The sequence below is a fragment of the Antedon mediterranea genome, chromosome 2 (assembly GCF_964355755.1).
Source record: "Antedon mediterranea chromosome 2, ecAntMedi1.1, whole genome shotgun sequence".
NCBI lineage: Eukaryota > Metazoa > Echinodermata > Crinoidea > Comatulida > Antedonidae > Antedon > Antedon mediterranea.
Window position 1 is genome coordinate 15667540 of NC_092671.1, and position 26438 is coordinate 15693977.

The following is a 26438-nucleotide window of genomic DNA, read 5'->3' on the forward strand; positions in this document are numbered from 1 at the left end:
TGAGTGTTTTTTAAATATAAGTTGAAAGGAAAGTACTACTTTTATATTTTATTTTGTATGTATTTTTAAAGTGGAAAAATCAAAGCAAACATGATTGATTATGCATTCCCACCAAAATACACTGCAGAGTGAGTGACACCCAATCCAGTATAAGTCAGCATAAGTAACAGAATTCTTTATTTTTTTGAAAATTATATGCACTAACATTAGGTTTCATTGCATTAGAATGTTACCATCACATCGCACAATTACAGTATGTAAAAATTGTGCCTTTGATTAATATAAAATATATAGGCTGGTTACCAAAATTCTTATATTGTTTTAATGCCACTTGCTAATATGTTCGACATTCAACAATTATATTTTAATTATTTTATTAACTGCAGATATATTATTTTTAAAATCCATTTACAAATCTTTATTTTCTTCTTTTACCATTATTTATAACTTTGATTTTGTCATCTTATTGAATTGTTCATTTGCGACCTGCTCATCCTCATCCCAATTATACACAGGATATTTATCATGATCTGTAAGAAAATATTAATAATTATCAAAATAATAAAATATATTTCATTTAATTTTGGTAATATGATAATATATATTATGCCAAAGTTGCATTTTATATTATACAAGTTTTTTTAGATATTACTTTTAAAGTGACAAAAGCTTAAGTTTTGTTGAACGCAAGGACATAACAAGACGCAAGTAATTTGACTAATCACTTGCGTTAGGTTGTTGCATTGCTTGTTAAGTTTGAACATATTATAATGGTTGGAACATAGATATATTATAATGGTTGAAACCAAGCTTATAACTGCTGTACATGTAATCGCCTAAGTGCTGCTGTTGACCGAAAAGGGTGTTGAGAGTGACTTTCCCATTTTTGTAGTTATTGTGATTTTATTTTGTCACTTAATAAAGTAAAACTACTGTATTATATGGTTTTGATAAATACCTGGAATCTCCCACATGGGATGGCCATAAAGACTAGAACCTCCATCAACTTTGATAGTATCTCCAGTTATGTAAGAAGCGGCAGGAGACAGAAGGAAGCAAACTGCAGCAGAAATCTACACAAAAGAAATTATACAAATTTAAACGCTTACTATGTTTCAACTTCACAATAATGAATTATTTTAAAAATAGAACAAGTAGGTTTTAGAAAATACATTGTTAAATAGTATACAAGTATTAGTAGAATATAATCAAAATAAATTTCTACACAAAATAAAAAGTCTACACCAAAAAAAGAATCTGTGTATAATTTTCTAGTTCAGTAATACAGTATAATAATTAAAGGGCCTTTCACACCTGTTCCGGCAAACCTAATCAATGTCAATGTTTGTCAACCATATAAATTGGTGCATAGCCGCATGGAGCATCGTGAAAACATTGACGTTTGATTCGCTGGACCAGAACTGTGCCGGAACACGTGTGAAAGGCTGTTTAATTATTATTAAGAGTTGATTCTGACCTCTTCAAGTTTTCCTAATCTTTTTGCTGGTACTGTTGGTCCAACTTGATTAAATAATTCAGGATTAGGGTAGTTTGCTGCGGCTGTCTCGGAGTACACAGTTCCCTGTTTATAAACAGACCAATTTGAATGAGTGGTTAAGACAGTGGAACCTTATGGCAAAGTTTCAAGGCTCACTTGCTCCATGGCTCTAGTGGTTGTTCTTGGATAAGGGCGACTATAAACCGTAGATCCAATGTACACAGCTCATGTGCACTTTAAAGATGTATTGTCCCCCAAAAAATGAAAAATAAAGATGAAAAAAATCAAATTTTGAATAGACCGTTTTGTAGTTAACATAAAGTTATTCACTTCCACCGAAAAAAAATCCGAAAAAAATATTGATTTCGCTTATAAAAAAATCAAAATAAGTTTACCATTTTTTCGAACTCATCGGCTCAGAAATTAGGCCGGTAGAGCTAACTCATACATATGCATGATATGTTAATGAGCATCCACACAGCAGAGATCTGATCTAACAATGGACGATGCACGTTGTATGTACGTACAACAACACCTAGTCTGGGTTCCAGACGGAGTTTTGTCTTAATATTAGTTAAAAGATAAATATTTTGGCACATATGGCGTTTCATACGTATACTACTTGATTTTGGATACTCCGTCTGGGGAAACACGCACAAGTCACGTGGTTTGACACCAAGAATTCTTGGTGCATACGATTATCCGGTTGACTAGTTTCAGCTGCATGCGATTGGCTGCTCTCTCGTACACCGTTTAAATATTCATATTTCAGAATTTCAAAGACTCAACAACTAAGATGATGCGCATGCGCTATGTTACGTTTAGAAAATGTGTACTTGGGTACATTTATGAAAGTTCTGAAGGCTAGAAATTATTTCATATGCCTAGTAGTCTGGTAAACATTTGATGGGATCTTTGAAACATGAAAACTCGTCTTGATATATGATAGGCTAGCTTATCCGCAAACCAAACATTGAATGGATCATTTATTACGCGGAGATAATTTTGATTTAATTCCCACCCAGACCCTGTCCTGTTCTGTGTGGTGGTGTAGCCCTGTTGTTGTGTGCCGGTGGTATGTAGGCCTACTTCATTGGCGTTTTATTTGGCAGGTCATACGTGCGAGTTGAGTAGGACCTATGAAAGAGGCCTAGGCCAAGGACTAAACAATTAATAAACAAAACAACTTGGCATTACTATTTTATATTTCAACAGTCTCGATCGTACATTAAGCACTGGTAGGCCTACGTACTCGATCTCTTTCATTTTGAAACAAATTAATGATCATTGGTTGATTCGAAATCCATATTTACATACCGCCCGCCCCATATAGCCAAATACGGTATGATAACCTACGTCATTCTTATCGTATGTTTGCGGTCTGAAAATCGATTTCTATACGTGTTTCACAAGTCTGTATTTTCAGACAAAAATCGCGGTCGAAATAAAAACAAATAAATAAAAAAAAAAGATAATACAGACTTGGGGCAAGTCTAAACAACACCACCAGAGATCGACGCGACTCGACTGTGGGTTTCCCTGGCCTGATGATAGAGATCCTGCTGCAGACTGTCTGCCATGCGGTATGTCTGCCAGGCGGTATGTCCGCCAGGGGAACATATTCTCGACGATACCATTTTTTTTAAAGGGAAAATATCTGTACTTTGTTTCTGTAATGTCTGCAAGACGGTATGTCTGCCAGGGGGAACATATTCCTGACGATACCATTTTTTTAGAGGGAAAAATTATATGTACTTTGTTTCTGTAAGTAAATTGCGTTACTAAAGCGTCACTTTTCCTAGAGTTGCGTCGACATATCCGAGGTGTTTTGTAATACTATTATTATTAACTAGCATAGCTAGGCCGGGCCTCCTGCGCAGCATATTATTATACAATTATTGTTATACTACTACTGTGTACTACATTGGCCATTATTTACCGAATTACTGTATATCTGATTCTTCATAATTTCAAAATCATATTAATTTTTCATATCATTTTTATTGTTTCACAGTACATACAGTTTTATAAAACAGATGACAAGAACAAGCCTTGTTAAAAAAATGATGTGTGGAATCTAAAAAAAAAGGATTTTTGGTCTGAGTTTCCAAAAGACATTAAACATTACAATGTAAAAACATAAAAAGACTTCCTAAACCTGAGATATAATTTATAAATTCCATAGGAGCAAGCGTATTAACTATCATGAATATTGATAGATTGACTTATTATTTGTATTTTTTTAAGAAAGTAAGGTTCGGGTAATAATTTAGGCCTAATATTTAATCAATGTAACATTCATTATGATTGTTGTTTTAATTTAAGTAGCATATCTTTCAGAATACTACAGAATACTGTAGCAGAAATATTACAGACAAACTGTAAATTCAAACATACTGCACCCTTCAGTGCAGTGCATTTAATTAAGACATTTGTAATAGTAAAACGAAAGGCTTGTAGACGAATGGACAAATGACATCTGCATTTAAAAATAAGTTAAGTTAGTAAAAATGGATAAATTGGGTTATGAAAATATTCATACTTGTGTCTACTGTTTTGTTTTAATTTTAAATCAACTGTTTTCGACTAATTTTTGGTGAAAGTTAAGAACTATTATGATACTTCAAAATGACCAACTTTTTTTTAAAATAATTTTTTTGTTGTTGAATTAGTCAAAGGGACAATACATCTTAACGTTGAAATAAGATTGAAAAACAAACGTAATAATGGCGTTAACACATATGTAATTTCAACCTTTATTCAATGTGGAAAAAATGTTGTCATTTTAACCAAAAATGCCAACTGGATTTTAACGTTGAATTAACGTTAACATTATATTGTGTTATAAACGTAACACAATGTTCAATTCAAATCATGTTGCCATTTTAACCAAAAGCCAGCTCGATTATAACGTTAAATTATCGTTGAAATGAGATTGCTAAAGAAACGTAATACTGTAAAAGGGTTAAAACATGAAAGCATAATTTATAACTACCTACTTTCAATCTTTTTTCAACATTGAAAACATATCATGTAAACCAAAATCGACTGGATTTCAACATTAAATTAACATTGATAAATAAACGTAAACGGTTGGGCGATTACATCAACGGCTTATCTGATGTTTATATAGAACGTACCTGTTGCTATGTTGTAATTGATTCATATAAATGTACTAAATACAAATTTATGTAAAGATGCCCTTAAACTCTCTCTGGCGGACAATTCGGTTACACAAGGTGTAGGCTTATCCCTTCACACCATACCCCTCCCCCTCCGTTCAACATATTGACCAAACATGAACTCTCTCCCCCTCCCCATCCATGCTCAAATACACGATCACACCCAGACAAATTATTTAGTTAAAAAAGAGCGTAGGTCTAAAAACTCACTCTGGTAGACAAACTGCATATTAGGCCTATAGCTATATTAAAAGAAACTGTATTTCTCTGCTATTTTTAAACGGACATTAAAAAAGGGTACGATGTAGTCAAGACTCATAATTTATCTCAGTCTGGAAGTATCACATTAACAAAATTAAATGTAAATCAAATTTTTTTTGGTGACAGAATATCGTAATTCAATAAACTCTCTCTCTAGTGTACAGTTTGGCTATCTTTACCGTTGTAACAAATATTGGAACGTTTTTGGGCGATGAAATCAACGGCTTATCTGATGTTTATATAGAACGTACCTGTTGCTATAATTTGTAATTGATCCATATAAATGTACTAAATGTAAATTAAGATGCACTTAAAAGCTCTCTCTGGCGGACACTTCAGTTACACACGGTGTAGGCCTATCTCTACACACCATCCACCCCCTCCCACCCCCTCCGTTCAACATATTATCGGCCAAACATGAACCCCCCCCCCCCGCCCTCCCCATCCAAGCTCAAATACACGATCACACCTAGACAAATTATTTAGTTAAAAAAGAACGTTGTAGGTCCAAAAACTCCCTCTGGTGGACAAACTGCATATTAGGCCTATATCTATATTAAAACAAACTGCATTTCTCTGCTATTTTTAAACGGACATTCAAATACGGTACGATGTGTATGTGTATAGTCAAGACTTGTTTCAGTCTAGAAGTATCACATTTTAAAATTAAATGTATATCATATTTTTTTCGGTGACAGAATATCGCCAAATGTAGGCCTATCCCTTCACACTATACCTCCCCCAACTTCAAATATTGGCACGTTTTTGGGAGATGAAATCAACGGCTTATTTGATGTTTATATAGAACGTACCTGTTGCTATAATTTGTAATTGATTCATATACAATTTATGTATAGGGATAGGCCTACACCTTGTGTAACCGAATTGTCCGCCAGAGGGAGTTTAAGGGCATCTTTACATAAATTTGTATTTAGTACATTTAATGTAATTAAACACCATACCCCACCCCCCCCCCCCGATCAACATATCGACAAAACATGAACTCCCTCCCCCTTTGCTCAAATACACGAACACCCAGACAAATTATTTAGTTAAAAAGAACTTAAGCGTGGTTCCCACTAGCGACGCAACGCAAGGACGTAACGCAACGCAAGTGAATTGACCAATCACAAGCGATGGCTTATTCGCTTGTGATTGCTAACTTTCTATAACTTCGCTTGTCATTGGTTAAAACGCTTGCGTTGCGTTTACGTCATTGCGTTACGTTCTAATGGGAACCAAGCTTTAGGTCCAAAAACTCCCTCTGGTGGACAAACTGCATATTAGGCCTTATTTATATTAAAACAAACTGCATTTCTCTGCTATTTTTAAACGGACATTCAAAAACGGTACGATGTATAGTCAAGACATAATTTGTCACCGTCTGGAAATATTACATTAAAAAAATGAAATGTAGGCCTATATCATATATTTTTCGATGACAGACAGAATATTGTAATTCAATAAACTCTCTCTAGTGGACAGTTGGGCTATCTTTTACGTTATAACAAATATTGGCACGTTTTTAGGCGATGAATTCAACGGCTTATCTGATGTTTATATAGAACGTACCTGTTGCTATAATTTGTAATTGATCCACATAAATGTACTAAATACAAATTTATGTAAAGATGCCCTTTAAATCTCTCTGGCGGACAATTCAGTTACACACGGTGTAGGTAGGCTTATCCCTTCACATCATACCCCCGCCTCCCGCACCCTCCGTTCAACATATCGACCAAACATGAACTAACTCCCCCTCCCCATCCAAGCTCAAATACACGATCACAACCAGACAAATTATTTAGTTAAAAAAAGAACTTAGGCCCGTCAAAAAACTCTCTCTGGTGGACAAACTGCATATTAGGCCTATATCTATATTAAAACAAACTGCATTTCTCTGCTATTTTTAAACGGACATTCAAATACGGTACGATGTGTATGTGTATAGTCAAGACTTGTTTCAGTCTAGAAGTATCACATTTTAAAATTAAATGTATATCATATTTTTTTCTGTGACAGAATATCGCCAAATGTAGGCCTATCCCTTCACACTATACCTCCCCCAACTCCAAATATTGGCACGTTTTTGGGAGATGAAATCAACGGCTTATTTGATGTTTATATAGAACGTACCTGTTGCTATAATTTGTAATTGATTCATATAAAATTTATGTATAGGGATAGGCCTACACCTTGTGTAACCGAATTGTCCGCCAGAGGGAGTTTAAGGGCATCTTTACATAAATTTGTATTTAGTACATTTAATGTAATTAAACACCATACCCCACCCCCCCCCCCCCCCCGATCAACATATCGACAAAACATGAACTCCCTCCCCCTTTGCTCAAATACACGAACACCCAGACAAATTATTTAGTTAAAAAGAACTTAAGCGTGGTTCCCACTAGCGACGCAACGCAAGGACGTAACGCAACGCAAGTGAATTGACCAATCACAAGCGATGGCTTATTCGCTTGTGATTGCTAACTTTCTATAACTTCGCTTGTCATTGGTTAAAACGCTTGCGTTGCGTTTGCGTCATTGCGTTACGTTCTAGTGGGAACCAAGCTTTAGGTCCAAAAACTCCCTCTGGTGGACAAACTGCATATTAGGCCTTATTTATATTAAAACAAACTGCATTTCTCTGCTATTTTTAAACGGACATTCAAAAACGGTACGATGTATAGTCAAGACATAATTTGTCACCGTCTGGAAATATTACATTAAAAAAATGAAATGTAGGCCTATATCATATATTTTTCGATGACAGACAGAATATTGTAATTCAATAAACTCTCTCTCTAGTGGACAGTTGGGCTATCTTTTACGTTATAACAAATATTGGCACGTTTTTAGGCGATGAATTCAACGGCTTATCTGATGTTTATATAGAACGTACCTGTTGCTATAATTTGTAATTGATCCATATAAATGTACTAAATACAAATTTATGTAAAGATGCCCTTTAAATCTCTCTGGCGGACAATTCAGTTACACACGGTGTATGTAGGCTTATCCCTTCACATCATACCCCCGCCTCCCGCACCCTCCGTTCAACATATCGACCAAACATGAACTAACTCCCCCTCCCCATCCAAGCTCAAATACACGATCACAACCAGACAAATTATTTAGTTAAAAAAAGAACTTAGGCCCGTCAAAAAACTCTCTCTAGTGGACAAACTGCATATTAGGCCTATATCTTCAGGCCTATTAAAACAAACTGCATTTCTCTGCTATTTTTAAACGGACATTAAAAAACGGTACGATGTATAGTCAAGACTCTTAATTTGTCACCGTCTGGAAGTAGGCCTATCATTAAAAAAATTTAATGTATATCATATTTTTTTCGGTGACAGAATATTGTAAATTAATAAACTCTCTCTTTAGTGGATAGTTGGGATATCTTTTACGTTATAACAAATATTGGCACGTTTTTTGGGCGATGAAATCAACGGCTTATCTGACGTTTATGTATAACGTACATGTTGCCTGTTATAATTTGTAATTGATCCATATAAATGTAAATATAAATTAATATAAAGATGCACTTAAAAGCTCTCTCTGGCGGACACTGTTACAGTTACACACGATGTAGGCATATCCATGCACACCATACCCCCTCCTACCCCCTCCGTTCAACATATTATCGACCAAACATGAACTCCCCCACCCCCTCCCCATCCAAATACACGATCACACCTAGACAAATTATTTCGTTAAAAAAGTCAAAAACTTCCACTGGTGGACAAACTGCATATTAGATAGTATTAACTGTTATAATATAGAGAGTGCAATCTGTCACAGGGGTACCTAATATTCTAGACGGTCCGTAATATGCACCCCCTATAATAGATAGTTATTAACTATTATTATAGGGGTACAATCTGTCACGGGGGTACCTAGTAGACAGTCGACCGTAATAATTGCACACAAATAGATAGTTATTAAACTGTTATAGGGTGTTCAATCTGTCACGGGGGTACCTTTTCTATACAGTCGACCGTGATATATTGTATCCCTTGGTGTATATAGATACTGGAAGGGTATCTGTATCCCCCAAAACATGCGTAAAATTCGTAGGAGCATGCAACGTATTATTGTTGTAATTCAATAGGGGGTGTACTCTGTTAGCTTCATTATGGCTCTGTTATAAATGTAAAAATAGCGCCCTCTGTTGCCAATATTTTCTAATTCGTCAATGTTTTAAAAAATCACAATAGACAATTTTAAAAGGTCATTTATTAATTAAAAAGAACAAAAAACTACACACAGTATATCAAATACCAGTATAAGTAATAACAATACGAGTAATTGACGGTCTACCACACTGTAGATACAATAATTACCCACTGTAAAATGGAATCGCCGGGCAATTGTACTAGTTACAGTAATTACCCACTGTAAAATGGAATCGTCGGGCAATTTCACAAGGTACCGGTTGGCGGACACAAACTCCCTCTAGTAGACATACCGCATGGCGGACAGTCTGCAGCAACATGCAATTGGGCCTGATCGTATGTAAAGCTGAGCTGTTAATTTGTCGGTAAGTAGGCCTAGACGGTTATTTTAAATATAATAATATATATAACGCAATAATAACAGGAAGGTAAATTAATTAACTTAGCCTGGGATTTTTTCAGTTCAGGGCTAGGCCTAGAATAATTAATACATGCTGCTGCATATTACTAGGCTAGTAGCAAGCAGACTGTGACAATCGGGTCCCTGCAGAAGATGCCCAGCTAGGCCCTATACATTGTACTCTTCATAGACTGGCCTAGGCTATATGCCATCAATCTTAGCTACATTCCGAAAATACAGCCAGCTTGCTGTACCATATATATTTACAGTTGAAGCTTGTTTAACTAATTTTTATGATAAAAATAAAACAAACATTTTTCAGGGAAAATGGTTGCAATACAAGCCTGAAATTGAGAACCTTCCAGCAGCACTGTACAAGTAGACAGAGGGGAAAAGCCAGCCTAGCCATTTTACAACACAAACAAATGTTCTCTGTACTGTAGTAAGTCAAATATTTATTTTCTCTTTTTATAAGTTATAACATTATAAGTAATGTGTTTTAATTACCATAGAAAGGTAGTATACTTATTTGACTATGTCAAAGTAAGCAATTTCACTAGCCCAATTTTTCACTAAATATGCATGATCTATTTTTTCCAGATTTTCATACTTTGCTTTTACTTTTTTTAAAGACGTTGAGCTGATGAAGACTGGAACAGAGGTCACCCAAAGACAACAATGATAGACTCGGTATTGGAATATGATTGGATATTGCAGGAAAAATATTTCTGACTCTCCTGCTGCATTCGGCGAAAATATTCTTGTCCAGCTTGTAAAATATTGTATAATTTTTTTTGTATTATATGTACAGTATATTATTTTGTAAACATAACATTCAATAAAAAAAAAACTACTACAACAGTACACAGGATAAATTTCTCAAATTTACTTACACTTCATAATTTTACTGTAAATATTACAGTGCAAAAGGAGTTAATAAAATATATATATACAGTATATCTTATTGAATTCCTCAGCTGTATTGTTTTTTGTGTCAATTTGTCTACTAATTATCAATGTGTTGATTGTGGCAGTAATTACGACAGCTATAGTCTTCTAAGATCGTTCACATCCATTACAAAGTGTCATTTTAATAGTAAGAAACGTTTCAATAAATTGTGAATGTTGCCACTGTACGACACATTTTATGTTTCTCACTACTTGCTCTTATTGTTCAATCAATCAACCTAAAAAAAAAAAGAAATTTGTGTCAAAATATCTGCATAAAATGTTTATTTGTGGAATGTTAATTTGAACCTATTGCATTTGATACAGAAAATATTTTTAAAATATTGCATCAGTAAAACATCCAAAACAATATTTAGATTTTCTTTTTTTTAAAATTTTCACTGCCGAATAGATAGTTGAAATCTTTAAAAATTAAACCAATTCATCATGATTAAAACAAAAATACATCCCTTCTGGTGGTGGTCTACTGTATCCCTAGCTAGCAGTGTACTACCTAGGCCTACTACACTCTACTTCTAGAGACAGAAGTAGGCAGCACTTAGGCTACTCGAGACTGTCAGTGCTAGTTAGTAGTAGTAGTAGTACAGTAGCAGCAAATTCGGGCCTAGGCCTAGCTAGGCCTCTCCTGTTAGCGAAACAAAAACTCACCTAAATGAATAAGATTCAACATCAAAGTTACCAACTGTAATTCTAACTTAGCATTCTGCTAGCTATAGTTTTCGTGTTTTCTTCAAGATTCGTCTCGCATCACTATTCGACTCTCTCGCACGCATGCATTGCTATCGTTGTTGGCTGTTGATTTGGAAAGCATCATCATCCACACGATGTATCCATACAATATGAATATTTATGAGCTAACTCAGGTCAAGGGTTAAATTAAACCGGAACACATTTGTCTTCCAGACAAATAGCTTCCGGTTGGTTAATTTTTGCATTAAATTGCGATTTTCCCGTGTAAAAAATTATTTTTTTCAATCCAAATTGAGGTCAAAGTGAATAACTTTTATGTGCAATTAAAATGGCCTATTCAACAAAAATATTGAAAATTTTTTTTTTTTCAGGGGGACAATACATCTTTAAAGAACCTAGTACATCTTTCGAGACTAATAGTAGCACACACGGCAACTGCCGTAGACAGACGAAATAGCGCACTGGCATGACATGGCCATTATGGGAGAAGCATGTAGTTAAAAAGTGTGACAAGTAAGTTCACAGTGTATTGTAGAATGTGCTATATAAATATATTGACATTAAGAAAGCAAATATGATCAATGAATTAAGTTTAAACACATTACATTTGCTGGTATGCTTGGTCTCATTTTCATGAACTGTGGGATAATAATATCCTGGATTTATAAAAAGTGCCTAATGTTGTGATCTCTAAGCGCTGTACATACATTATTACCATGGTCATTTTTTGGATCAAACATATTCCCATAATGCAGCTAGTAAGTCAGCACAAACTGTGTTTTGACCTTACCAGGTGCAATTCTTTTACTGTACTATAACAATTCCAACTCTTATTCAATTAAAATATAATGTGTGTTAAAATACAAAGTTTTACTACTCACTGGTGCAACATTATTGATGCGTACACCATTATGAGCCCATTCTAATGATAATGACTTTGACAGGTTTACAATGCCAGCTCTTGCTGCCGATGTGTGTCTTAAAAAACAAAAAGTTTGTTAATTATACATTTGATTAGTCATGTATTCTAAATATTAAGGGTATACATCAATGAACCGTAGTTCATATTAATACTAGAATACTACTTACGCCATACCTGGAAAGCCATTCCAAAGATCAACAACTATGTTTACAATAGAACCTCCATGTTCTTCCATCCATGCATTGTAAACTGCAAAAAAAAAAGTTAGAATTTTGTTACTCTGGAAATGGGACAACATTTAGTTTACATACATAGCCTTAGTGAGTCAGCTTATCTTATCTTTTCTATTCTAAGTACTGTACACAATATACAACAAGCATGTGGTTTTAAATGGATCTTACGATTATTTAAAAATTGCAATGAATCTTGAAAATATCACATCCCCATGATGTATGTATGCCCTACCTTCTCTACAGCATAGAAATGTTCCAGTAAGGTTGGTGTCCACGACAGCATTCCATCCTTTAGTACGTATCGCGGAGGCTGGACTTGCGAATTGACCACCCCCATTGTTCACTAAATAATCAATTTTTCCAAATGCCGATAATGTCGATGACATAAGATTTTTAACCTATAGTATAACAATGATATAAAACACATCAACACATTTATAACATAGTACAGGTTAGACTCCCTAGTTTTAAAATAATATCAATTCAGGACCCAATATAAGTGGAGGGAGGTCCTTAATTGGAGACCTTTAGTGAGTGATTTTTTACAAGATCTATTTGTATTCTTATTTTTTTCAGTCTTGTTTCCTACCTCTTCCTCTTTCCTGATATTGCACTGAATGGATTTTATCTCCGCTGGCGAGTTTTTTGGTAATTCTTGCCGCAAACAATTTGCAGATTTGTGCAACCTTTCTTCATTTCTTGAAGCAATTACAACTTTACAACCTACACAAACAAAAAGAGGCGCAATTGTAACTTCAAACCTAATGAAAAAAAGATAAGACTTCACAATTACTCACCATCACCGCCGTGTAGAGGGTGAATGTTATTAAATTGGATAGCAAAAAAGATTGAGGTGCGAAATTGTGAAAACCACAGTGAATCAAATAACTATTTCCAATAATTATTTTTATTTCATTTCCCAACCAACAGTGAACTCATGGTTCACCACTTACAGGAGGGAACACAGACAAACACGTACACATACAATAAAAAATATTAAACTAAACTACTAACAATGTTACGAAAATTACGGAGATTGTTACTAAAAATGTCTAACTCAGGGTTTCTTAAAGTAAAAGACTTTGAATTAATCTACTAATAAAACCATTTTTTAAAACATTTACTCTACTAAAAAGAATATGGAAAGTAGGATTTCTTCTAAGACGACAACAGGGGACTCTAAAATAAAAATTACTAACTAAGTCACAGTCAAATAAAGAATTAACACATTTATAAAAAAAAACAAGATCAAAAAAGGGTTTTACGGGACTCGGGAGATAGGACATGAAAATGAAAATCAGGATTCTGGTTGTGGCTGATCATAGAGATAATATAGTTAGAGTTCACTATAATATCTTTATGGGCTGATGTAGCGTAAAAAACGGTTATGCAGACGCTGAATGCGCGTAGACTGAGTTTTTGAAAAAGAATTAAAAATAACAGAACTAAAGTTCAGAATTGAATAATTGAAAAATAAAGGTGGAGTTTGGTTTGCCTGTCAAAATGTTTACAATATACACCACATCAGCCCAAGCAGTCTATTGCACTTGCCAACAAGATAATCAATGTGAAAAGAAAAACAAAGGGAACTATCAATAAAAACACCAAAGATGCCCAAGAACACAATTTGTCTGAGACGATGCGGTACACTTAAATTTATCGGCTTTGATATGAATGTTATAAAAAGCATAAAATAAGCTTCTTTCCCAAAACTTTATTTTCAGAGAGACTATCTATGGGGTAGTAATAATACTAGGGATAAAGATGAAATAAAGCAAACATTTTGAAAAGTTACGCCCTTTGTTGACTGCTTGGAGAATGCACGAAATAAATAAGTTTTCGAAGTAATAAATTGAATATAAAATTAGGTTTTTTTAGTAATTTATTTTATATATTAATTATATCAACATTGTCAATATCAATAAAATACGGATTGTTAAAAACCTTTAAAAAAGTGATAAATAAAACAAAAATGAATATGAATTTGAAGTGAGACGTTTGGGCCCACAAAGTGGGATGTTTCGGCCCAAAAGTGGACCGAATCATCTCACAAAAAGTGGGCCGAATCGTCCCGGATTCTCCCTCACCGCCTGACTGATCGAGACCTGCTTTAACTTTTATTCAAGCCTAGACCTAAGTTAGCAAGCTGGGATTATTGCTGTCGTTCAAATAAAAAGATTAAATTAAAGGCACCTAAATGCAACAACTCCTGTACAATTGCCCGTCCAATTCCTGTTCCACCGCCGGTAACAATTGCAACTTTATCCACAAACAATCCAGTGCGAAACACACTCGATACCCTGGACGCTGCCATGTTTTTCTAAACTAAAATATAGAGGGCGTCCTACCAATAACACAATCAGAGCCATATAAAGCTCTGAACACAATAAATAACCGGGAAAACTATATCATAAAATTAACAAGGCCAACAGCCATAAGTCGCGTGCTCTCAGAAAAAAAATGAACTTTCAAAAATTAATGTACTTTAAAACTTTTCTGTACATCAAAACAGTTCAAAGAGTACAAAAAGCGATAAAACGCATAGTGATACCGGACCGACAGACAGACCGACAGGCCGACCGACCGACCGACATAGTGAACTATATAGTCGCGTCCACGCGACTAAAAATATACTATAAAAATGTATTTCTTATTTTATTTAAAAAATCATGAGTCTCCTCTCCTTAATTGCCTAAGTCACACAGCTGACTTAGGCAGCAGAAACACAAAAAACGATCTGAGCATGTGCAAATGTATATAAAAGCACTCATATAATGTACAGAGGGCAGTATAAAGATATAAGCAGTGAGTTAGGCAGATCATAAAGTCAGCTCTCCTTAATTGCCTAAGTCACACAGCTGACTTAGGCAGAAACACAAAAAATATAGTATATTGATATAAGCAGTGAGTTAGGCAGAAAAACAAAACAAAAATTATGACTTAGACACTTTTGTTATGAGGCTGTCGATATCATCTATATACAAAATTTAATAGCATTAGCTCTTCAGATTAAAATTAATACTGATGATTTTAGAAAAGGAAAGTAGCAATAAAAGAGAAAGAATTTGTAACAAATGGGTTAAAAAATATACTATAAAAATGTATTTCTTATTTTATTTAAAAAATCATGAGTCTCCTCTCATTAATTGCCTAAGTCACACAGCTGACTTGGGCAGAAACACAAAAAATATAGTATATTGATATAAGCAGTGAGTTAGGCAGAAAAACAAAACAAAAATTATGACTTAGACACTTTTGTTATGAGGCGGTCGATATCATCTATATACAAAACTGCTACCTTTAAGTAACAAAATTTAATAGCATTAGCTCTTCAGATTAAAATTAATACTGATGATTTTAGAAAAGGAAAGTAGCAATAAAAGAGAAAGAATTTGTAACAAATGGGTTAAAAAATATACTATAAAAATGTATTTCTTATTTTATTTAAAAAATCATGAGTCTCCTCTCCTTAATTGCCTAAGTCACTCAGCTGACTTAGGCAGAAACACAAAAAAACGATCTGAGCATGTGCAAATGTATATAAAAGCACTCAGATAATGTACAGAGGGCAGTATAAAGATATAAGCAGTGAGATAGGCAGATCATAAGTCAGCTCTCCTTAATTGTCTAAGTCACACAGCTGACTTAGGCAGAAACACAAAAAATATAGTATATTGATAAAAGCAGTGAGTTAGGCAGAAAAAAAAAATTATGACTTAGACACTTTTGTTATGAGGCTGTCGATATCATCTATATACAAAAAATGCTACATTTAAGTAACAAAATTTAATAGCATCAGCTCTTCAGATTAAAATTAACACTGATGATTTTAGAAATGGAAAGTAGCAATAAAAGAGAAAGATTTTGTAACAAATGGGTTAAAAAATAAACTATAAAAATGTATTTCTTATTTTATTTAAAAAAGCATGAGTCTCCTCTCCTTAATTGCCTAAGTCACACAGCTGACTTAGGCTGAAACACAAAAAAAAACGATCTGAGCATGTGCAAATGTATATAATGTACAGAGGGCAGTATAAAGATATAAGCATTGAGTTAGGCAGATCATACGTCAGCTCTCCTTAATTGCCTAAGTCACACAGCTGACTTAGGCAGAAACACAAAAAATATAGTATATTGATATAAGCAGTGAGTTAGGCAGATCATAAGTCAGCTCTCCTTAATTGCCTAAGTCACACAGCTGAATTAGGCAGAAACACAACAAATATAGTATATTGATATAAGCAGTGAGTTAGGCAGATCATAAGTCAGCTCTCCTTAATTGCCTAAGTCACAAAGCTGACTTAGGCAGAAACACAACAAATATAGTATTATTGATATAAGCAGTGAGTTAGGCAGAAAAAAAAAATTATGACTTAGACACTTTTGTTATGAGGCTGTCGATATCATCTATATACAAAAAATGCTACCTTTAAGTAACACAATTTAATAGCATTAGCTCTTCAGATTAAAATTAATACTAATGATTTTAGAAAAGGAAAGTAGAAATAAAAGAGAAAGAATTTGTAACAAATGGGTTAAAAATATACTATAAAAATGTATTTCTTATTTTATTTAAAAAATCATGAGTCTCCTCTCCTTAATTACCTAAGTCACACAGCTGACTTAGGCAGAAACACACAAAAAAACGATCTGAGCATGTGCAAATGTATATAAAAGCACTCAGATAATGTACAGAGGGCAGAATAAAGATATAAGCAGTGAGTTAGGCAGATCATAAGTCAGCTCTCCTTAATTGCCTAAGTCACACAGCTGACTTAGGCAGAAACACAAAAAATATAGCATATTGATATAAGCAGTGAGTTAGGTAGAAAAAAAAAATTATGACTTAGACACTTTTGTTATGAGGCTGTCGATATCATCTATATACAAAAAATGCTACCTTTAAGTAAACAAAATTTAATAGCATTAGCTCTTCGGATTAAAATTAATACTGATGATTTTAGAAAAGGAAAGTAGAAATAAAAGAGAAAGAATTTGTAACAAATGGGTTAAAAATATACTATAAAAATGTATTTCTTATTTTATTTAAAAAATCATGAGTCTCCTCTCCTTAATTACCTAAGTCACACAGCTGACTTAGGCAGAAACACACAAAAAAACGATCTGAGCATGTGCAAATGTATATAAAAGCACTCAGATAATGTACAGAGGGCAGAATAAAGATATAAGCAGTGAGTTAGGCAGATCATAAGTCAGCTCTCCTTAATTGCCTAAGTCACACAGCTGACTTAGGCAGAAACACAAAAAATATAGCATATTGATATAAGCAGTGAGTTAGGTAGAAAAAAAAAATTATGACTTAGACACTTTTGTTATGAGGCTGTCGATATCATCTATATACAAAAAATGCTACCTTTAAGTAAACAAAATTTAATAGCATTAGCTCTTCGGATTAAAATTAATACTGATGATTTTAGAAAAGGAAAGTAGCAATAAAAGAGAAAGAATTTGTAACAAATGGGTTAAAAAATATAGTATAAAAATGTATTTCTTATTTTATTTAAAAAATCATGAGTCTCCTCTCCTTAATTGCCTAAGTCACACAGCTGACTTAGGCAGAAACACAAAAAAACGATCTGAGCATGTGCAAACGTATATAAAGGCACTCAGATAATGTACAGAGGGCAGTTTAAAGATATAAGCAGTGAGTTAGGCAGATCATAAGTCAGCTCTCCTTAATTACCTAAGTCACACAGCTGACTTGGGCAGAAACACAACAAATATAGTATATGGATATAAGCAGTCAGTTAGGCAGAAAAAAAAAATTATGACTTAGACACTTTTGTTATGAGGCTGTCGATATCATCTATATACAAAAAATGCTACCTTTAAGTAACACAATTTAATAGCATTAGCTCTTCAGATTAAAATTAATACTGATGATTTTAGAAAAGGAAAGTAGAAATAAAAGAGAAAGAATTTGTAACAAATGGGTTAAAAAATATACTATAAAAATGTATTTCTTATTTTATTTAAAAAATAATGAGTCTCCTCTCCTTAATTACCTAAGTCACACAGCTGACTTAGGCAGAAACACACAGAAAAACGATCTGAGCATGTGCAAATGTATATAAAAGAACTCAGATAATGTACAGAGGGCAGTATAAAGATATAAGCAGTGAGTTAGGCAGATCATAAGTCAGCTCTCCTTAATTGCCTAAGTCACACAGCTGACTTAGGCAGTAACACAAAAAAACGACCTGAGCATGTGCAAATGTGTATAAAAGCACTCTGATAATGTACAGAGGGCAGTATAAAGATATAAGCAGTGAGTTAGGCAGATCATAAGTCAGCTCTCCTAAATTGCCTAAGTCACACAGCTGACTTGGGCAGAAACACAACAAATATAGTATATTGATATAAGCAGTGAGTTAGGCAGATCATAAGTCAGCTCTCCTTAATTGCCTAAGTCACACAGCTGACTTAGGCAGAAACACAAAAAATATAGTATATTGATATAAGCAGTGAGTTAGGCAGAAAAACAAAACAAAAATTATGACTTAGACACTTTTGTTATGAGGCTGTCGATATCATCTATATACAAAAACTGCTACCTTTAAGTAACAAAATTTAATAGCATTAGCTCTTCAGATTAAAATTAATACTGATGATTTTAGAAAAGGAAAGTAGCAATAAAAGAGAAAGAATTTGTAACAAATGGGTTAAAAAATATACTATAAAAATGTATTTCTTATTTTATTTAAAAACCATGAGTCTCCTCTCCTTAATTGCCTAAGTCACACAGCTGACTTAGGCAGAAACACAAAAAAACGATCTGAGCATGTGCAAATGTATATAAAAGCACTCAGATAATGTACAGAGGGCAGTATAAAGATATAAGCAGTGAGTAGGCAGATCATAAGTCAGTTCTCCTTAATTGTCTAAGTCACACAGCTGACTTGGGCAGAAACACAACAAATATAGTATATTGATATAAGCAGTGAGTTAGGCAGATCATAAGTCAGCTCTCCTTAATTGCCTAAGTCACACAGCTGACTTAGGCAGAAACACAAAAAATATAGTATATTGATATAAGCAGTGAGTTAGGCAGAAAAACAAAAAAAAATTATGACTTAGACACCTTTGTTATGAGGCTGTCGATATCATATATATACAAAAATTGCTACCTTTAAGTAACAAAATTTAATAGCATTAGCTCTTCAGATTAAAATTTATACTGATGATTTTAGAAAACGAAAGTAGCAATAAAAGAGAAAGAATTTGTAACAAATGGGTTAAAAAATATACTATAAAAATGTATTTCTTATTTTATTTAAAAAATCATGAGTCTCCTCTCCTTAATTGCCTAAGTCACACAGCTGAGTTAGGCAGAAACACAAAAAAAACGATCTGAGCATGTGCAAATGTATATAAAAGCACCCAGATAATGTACAGAGGGCAGTATAAAGATATAAGCAGTGAGTTAGGCAGATCATAAGTCAGCTCTCCTTAATTGCCTAAGTCACACAGCTGACTTAGGCAGAAACACAAAAAATATAGTATATTGATATAAGCAGTGAGTTAGGCAGATCATAAGTCAGCTCTGCTTAATTGCCTAAGTCACACAGCTGACTTGGGCAGAAACACAACAAATATAGTATATTGATATAAGGAGTGAGTTAGGCAGATCATAAGTCAGCTCTCCTTAATTGCCTAAGTCACACAGCTGACTTGGGCAGAAACACAACAAATATAGTACATTGATATAATCAGTGAGTTAGGCAGAAAAACAAAACAAAAATTATGACTTAGACACTTTTGTTATGAGGCTGTCGATATCATCTATATACAAAAAAATTCTACCTTTAAGTAACAAAATTTAATAGCATCAGCTCTTCAGATTACAATTAACACTGATGATTTTAGAAAAGGAAAGTAGCAATAAAAGAGAAAGAATTTGTAACAAACGGGTTAAAAAATATACTATAAAAATGTATTTCTTATTTTATTTAAAAATCATGCGTCTCCTCTCCTTAATTGCCTAAGTCACACAGCTGACTTAGGCAGAAACACAAAAAAACGATCTGAGCATGTGCAAATGTATATAAAAGCACTCAGATAATGTACAGAGGGCAGTATAAAGATATAAGCAGTGAGTAGGCAGATCATAAGTCAGTTCTCCTTAATTGTCTAAGTCACACAGCTGACTTGGGCAGAAACACAACAAATATAGTATATTGATATAAGCAGTGAGTTAGGCAGATCATAAGTCAGCTCTCCTTAATTGCCTAAGTCACACAGCTGACTTAGGCAGAAACACAAAAAATATAGTATATTGATATAAGCAGTGAGTTAGGCAGAAAAACAAAACAAAAATTATGACTTAGACACTTTTGTTATGAGGCTGTCGATATCATCTATATACAAAAACTGCTACCTTTAAGTAACAAAATTTAATAGCATTAGCTCTTCAGATTAAAATTAATACTGATGATTTTAGAAAACGAAAGTAGCAATAAAAGAGAAAGAATTTGTAACAAATGGGTTAAAAAATATAGTATAAAAATGTATTTCTTATTTTATTTAAAAAATCATGAGTCTCCTCTCCTTAATTGCCTAAGTCACACAGCTGACTTAGGCAGTAACACAAAAAATATAGTATATTGATATAAGTAGTGAGTTAGGCAGAAAAAAAATTATGACTTAGACACTTTTGTTATGAGGCTGTCGATATCATCTATATACAAAAAATGCTACCTTTAAGTAACAAAATTTAAGAGCATCAGCTCTTCAGATTAAAATTAACACTGATGATTTTAGAAAAGGAAAGAAGCAATAAAAGAGAAAGAATATGTAACAAATGGGTTAAAAAATATACTATAAAGATGTATTTCTTATTTTATTTAAAATATCATGAGTCTCCTCTCCTTAATTTCCTAAGTCACACAGCTGACTTAGGCAGAAACACAAAAAAACGACCTGAGCATGTGCAAATGTGTATAAAAGCACTCTGATAATATACAGAGGGCAGTATAAAGATATAAGCAGTGAGTTAGGCAGATCATAAGTCAGCTCTCCTTAATTGCCTAAGTCACACAGCTGACTTGGGCAGAAACACAACAAATATAGTATATTGATATAAGCAGTGTGTTAGGCAGATCATAAGTCAGCTCTCCTTAATTGCCTAAGTCACACAGCTGACTTGGGCAGAAACACAACAAATATAGTATATTGATATAAGCAGTCAGTTAGGCAGAAAAACAAAACAAAAATTATGACTTAGACACTTTTGTTATGAGGCTGTCGATATCATCTATATACAAAAAAATTCTACCTTTAAGTAACAAAATTTAATAGCATCAGCTCTTCAGATTACAATTAACACTGATGATTTTAGAAAAGGAAAGTAGCAATAAAAAAGAAAGAATTTGTAACAAATGGGTTAAAAAATATACTATAAAAATGTATTTCTTATTTTATTTAAAAACCATGAGTCTCCTCTCCTTAATTTCCTAAGTCACACAGCTGACTTAGGCAGAAACACAAAAAAACGATCTGAGCATGTGCAAATGTATATAAAAGCACTCAGATAATGTACAGAGGGCAGTATAAAGATATAAGCAGTGAGTAGGCAGATCATAAGTCAGTTCTCCTTAATTGCCTAAGTCACACAGCTGACTTGGGCAGAAACACAACAAATATAGTATATTGATATAAGCAGTGAGTTAGGCAGATCATAAATCAGCTCTCCTTAATTGCCTAAGTCACACAGCTGACTTAGGCAGAAACACAAAAAATATAGTATATTGATATAAGCAGTGAGTTAGGCAGAAAAACAAAACAAAAATTATGACTTAGACACCTTTGTTATGAGGCTGTCGATATCATCTATATACAAAAACTGCTACCTTTAAGTAACAAAATTTAATAGCATTAGCTCTTCAGATTAAAATTAATACTGATGATTTTAGAAAACGAAAGTAGCAATAAAAGAAAAAGAATTTGTAACAAATGGGTTAAAAAATATACTATAAAAATGTATTTCTTATTTTATTTAAAAAATAATGAGTCTCCTCTCCTTAATTACCTAAGTCACACAGCTAACTTAGGCAGAAACACACAAAAAAACGATCTGAGAATGTGCAAATGTATATAAAAGCACTCAGATAATGTACAGAGGGCAGTATAAAGATATAAGCAGTGAGTTAGGCAGATCATAAGTCAGCTCTCCTTAATTGCCTAAGTCACACAGCTGACTTAGGCAGAAACACAAAAAATATAGTATATTGATATAAGCAGTGAGTTAGGCAGAAAAAAAAATTATGACTTAGACACTTTTGTTATGAGGCTGTCGATATCATCTATATACAAAAAATGCTACCTTTAAGTAACAAAATTTAATAGCATCAGCTCTTCAGATTAAAATTAACACTGATGATTTTAGAAAAGGAAAGTAGCAATAAAAGAGAAAGAATATGTAACAAATGGGTTAAAAAATATACTATAAAGATGTATTTCTTATTTTATTTAAAATATCATGAGTCTCCTCTCCTTAATTTCCTAAGTCACATAGCTGACTTAGGCAGAAACACAAAAAAACGACCTGAGCATGTGCAAATGTGTATAAAAGCACTCTGATAATGTACAGAGGGCAGTATAAAGATATAAGCAGTGAGTTAGGCAGATCATAAGTCAGCTCTCCTTAATTGCCTAAGTCACACAGCTGACTTGGGCAGAAACACAACAAATATAGTATATTGATATAAGCAGTGTGTTAGGCAGATCATAAGTCAGCTCTCCTTAATTGCCTAAGTCACACAGCTGACTTGGGCAGAAACACAACAAATATAGTATATTGATATAAGCAGTCAGTTAGGCAGAAAAACAAAACAAAAATTATGACTTAGACACTTTTGTTATGAGGCTGTCGATATCATCTATATACAAAAAAATTCTACCTTTAAGTAACAAAATTTAATAGCATCAGCTCTTCAGATTACAATTAACACTGATGATTTTAGAAAAGGAAAGTAGCAATAAAAGAGAAAGAATTTGTAACAAATGGGTTAAAAAATATACTATAAAAATGTATTTCTTATTTTATTTAAAAACCATGAGTCTCCTCTCCTTAATTGCCTAAGTCACACAGCTGACTTAGGCAGAAACACAAAAAAACGATCTGAGCATGTGCAAATGTATATAAAAGCACTCAGATATTATCTAAACTTGAGTTTAATCAGGAGGTTATAGAAAAGCACATTAATGAAATTGATTCTCATAAGGCTTCAGGTAATGATGGTCTAAGTAATATTGTTTTGTCTTTAGCTGCCAAACCTCTTTCTTTCCCTTGTAAAATTTTATTTGAAAGATGCATTTCTGAGAAACGTTTTCCGATAAAATGGAAGCAAGCTAACGTGTGCCCTATCTTTAAAGCTGGTTCTAAATCTGATGTACGCAATTATAGAACGGTTTCATTGTTGCCAACTATTTCTAAAGTTTTTGAAAAAATTGTTCACGACCAAATTTTTAAACATATATCACCAGTTATTAGTGACCATCAACACGGATTTTACCCAGGAAGGTCTTGTGAAACAAATTTGTCTGTTCTGTTGTCACATGCGTATGACGCAATAAATGCAAAAGGGCAATGCGAAGTTGTATATACAGACATGGCTAAAGCCTTTGACAGGGTCTCCCATAAGTTGCTCTTGTTTAAACTTCAACAATTTGGTCTAAATCACGATTTAATTTTATTTTTTACAAGTTATTTATCGGACAGGTTTCAGAGAGTCACTTTTGATGGTAACGCGTCTGAATGGCTTCCAGTTTTATCTGGAGTGCCTCAGGGGTCTATTTTGGGGCCTCTTTTTTTCATTATGTTTATTAACGATTTTTCCTTTGTTCCTCGTCATTCTAATGTTCTTATGTTTGCTGACGATATCAAATTATTTAAGTCTATACAAACTTTAAATGATATGTTGTTGTTACAAGAAGACGTTGACAGACTCATTCACTGGTGCGACACTTGGAATATGTCAGTCAATGCCTCTAAATGCAAATCAATGTCTTTTACTCTTAAGAAAAAACCCATCTATTTTGACTTTTATATTAAGAATATTATACTTGAAAGAGTCTCTGTTCACAAAGACCTTGGTGTTTTTTTAGATAGTTCATTAACCTTCTGTAAACATATTGATTTTATAGTCTCTAAATGCAATAGACTTTTGGGTTTTCTTTGGAGACATTGCAGACATATCAACGATAAAAAGGCATTAGTTATTTTATACAAATCTTTAGTTAGGTCGAATCTTGAATTCTGCAGTGTTATTTTTAACTCTATTTCTCTTGCCCAGTCTTCTAGATTACAAAGTGTACAGAACAAGTTTTGTCGATTTTATGTGCGTAAATTTGGTTCTATTAGCAAAGACGTTCTTTTTAATTTAGCGGGTAGGCGTAAGTTATTTGATTTAATTTTTCTTTTTAAGGTTGTGAACTCAATTTTTCATGGTAATTTTGAAGTGTACTTTCCTATTTCTGTTCCACAATATCAATTGCGTTATCCTGCTTTATTTTCTATATCAAGAGGGAGGGTAAATATTACTAAAAATGGTTTTGTTAATCGTTTGCCTAAGTTATACCATTCACTATGTAAAATTGATGGATCTGTTGATATTTTTTTTGATTCCCTTGCTTGTTTCCGTCACAAGGTTTTGTCTAATGTCAGTAATATTTAAATGTTGTCTTGTTATCTGTTGATTTTTGCTTGTATATTATATGTTATATTTTACGACTTTCAGCCCTGTTAATGGTGACGTTTGGTCACTGTAGGGTGATGATGAAATAAAATAAAAAATAAAATAAAGATAATGTACAGAGGGCAGTATAAAGATATAAGCAGTGAGTAGGCAGATCATAAGTCAGTTCTCCTTAATTGTCTAAGTCACACAGCTGACTTGGGCAGAAACACAACAAATATAGTATATTGATATAAGCAGTGAGTTAGGCAGATCATAAGTCAGCTCTCCTTAATTGCCTAAGTCACACAGCTGACTTAGGCAGAAACACAAAAAATATAGTATATTGATATAAGCAGTGAGTTAGGCAGAAAAACAAAACAAAAATTATGACTTAGACACCTTTGTTATGAGGCTGTCGATATCATCTATATACAAAAATTGCTACCTTTAAGTAACAAAATTTAATAGCATTAGCTCTTCAGATTAAAATTTATACTGATGATTTTAGAAAACGAAAGTAGCAATAAAAGAGAAAGAATTGGTAACAAATGGGTTAAAAAATATACTATAAAAATGTATTTCTTATTTTATTTAAAAAATCATGAGTCTCCTATCCTTAATTGCCTAAGTCACACAGCTGACTTAGGCAGAAACACAAAAAAAACGATCTGAGCATGTGCAAATGTATATAAAAGCACCCAGATAATGTACAGAAGGCAGTATAAAGATATAAGCAGTGAGTTAGGCAGATCATAAGTCAGCTCTCCTTAATTGCCTAAGTCACACAGCTGACTTAGGCAGAAACACAAAAAATATAGTATATTGATATAAGCAGTGAGTTAGGCAGATCATAAGTCAGCTCTGCTTAATTGCCTAAGTCACACAGCTGACTTGGGCAGAAACACAACAAATATAGTATATTGATATAAGGAGTGAGTTAGGCAGATCATAAGTCAGCTCTCCTTAATTGCCTAAGTCACACAGCTGACTTGGGCAGAAACACAACAAATATAGTATATTGATATAATCAGTGAGTTAGGCAGAAAAACAAAACAAAAATTATGACTTAGACACTTTTGTTATGAGGCTGTCGATATCATCTATATACAAAAAAATTCTACCTTTAAGTAACAAAATTTAATAGCATCAGCTCTTCAGATTACAATTAACACTGATGATTTTAGAAAAGGAAAGTAGCAATAAAAGAGAAAGAATTTGTAACAAACGGGTTAAAAAAAATACTATAAAAATGTATTTCTTATTTTATTTAAAAATCATGCGTCTCCTCTCCTTAATTGCCTAAGTCACACAGCTGACTTAGGCAGAAACACAAAAAAACGATCTGAGCATGTGCAAATGTATATAAAAGCACTCAGATAATGTACAGAGGGCAGTATAAAG

General features: G+C 33.4%; 1 protein-coding gene and 2 long non-coding RNA genes across 3 annotated transcripts; 1 reads left to right on the forward strand and 2 right to left on the reverse strand.

Annotated features, from left to right (window-relative positions):
* Positions 1-392: 392 nt before the first annotated feature.
* Positions 393-14797, reverse strand: LOC140040560 (peroxisomal trans-2-enoyl-CoA reductase-like). Its single transcript, XM_072086593.1, has 8 exons — positions 14533-14797; positions 12929-13062; positions 12572-12737; positions 12274-12355; positions 12066-12162; positions 1478-1582; positions 959-1073; positions 393-530 (listed from the first exon to the last, which is right to left on the reverse strand). Exons 1-8 carry the CDS (start codon positions 14651-14653, stop codon positions 442-444), a joined length of 909 nt encoding a protein of 302 aa, XP_071942694.1. The 5' UTR covers positions 14654-14797; the 3' UTR covers positions 393-441.
* On the forward strand, positions 9411-10297 carry LOC140040562 (uncharacterized). Its single transcript, XR_011842739.1, has 3 exons — positions 9411-9490; positions 9848-9967; positions 10158-10297. It is a non-coding gene; the product is annotated as an uncharacterized lncRNA (long non-coding RNA).
* Positions 9964-11513, reverse strand: LOC140040563 (uncharacterized). The gene is made up of 2 exons (XR_011842740.1): positions 11143-11513; positions 9964-10712 (listed from the first exon to the last, which is right to left on the reverse strand). It is a non-coding gene; the product is annotated as an uncharacterized lncRNA (long non-coding RNA).
* Positions 14798-26438: the final 11641 nt, after the last annotated feature.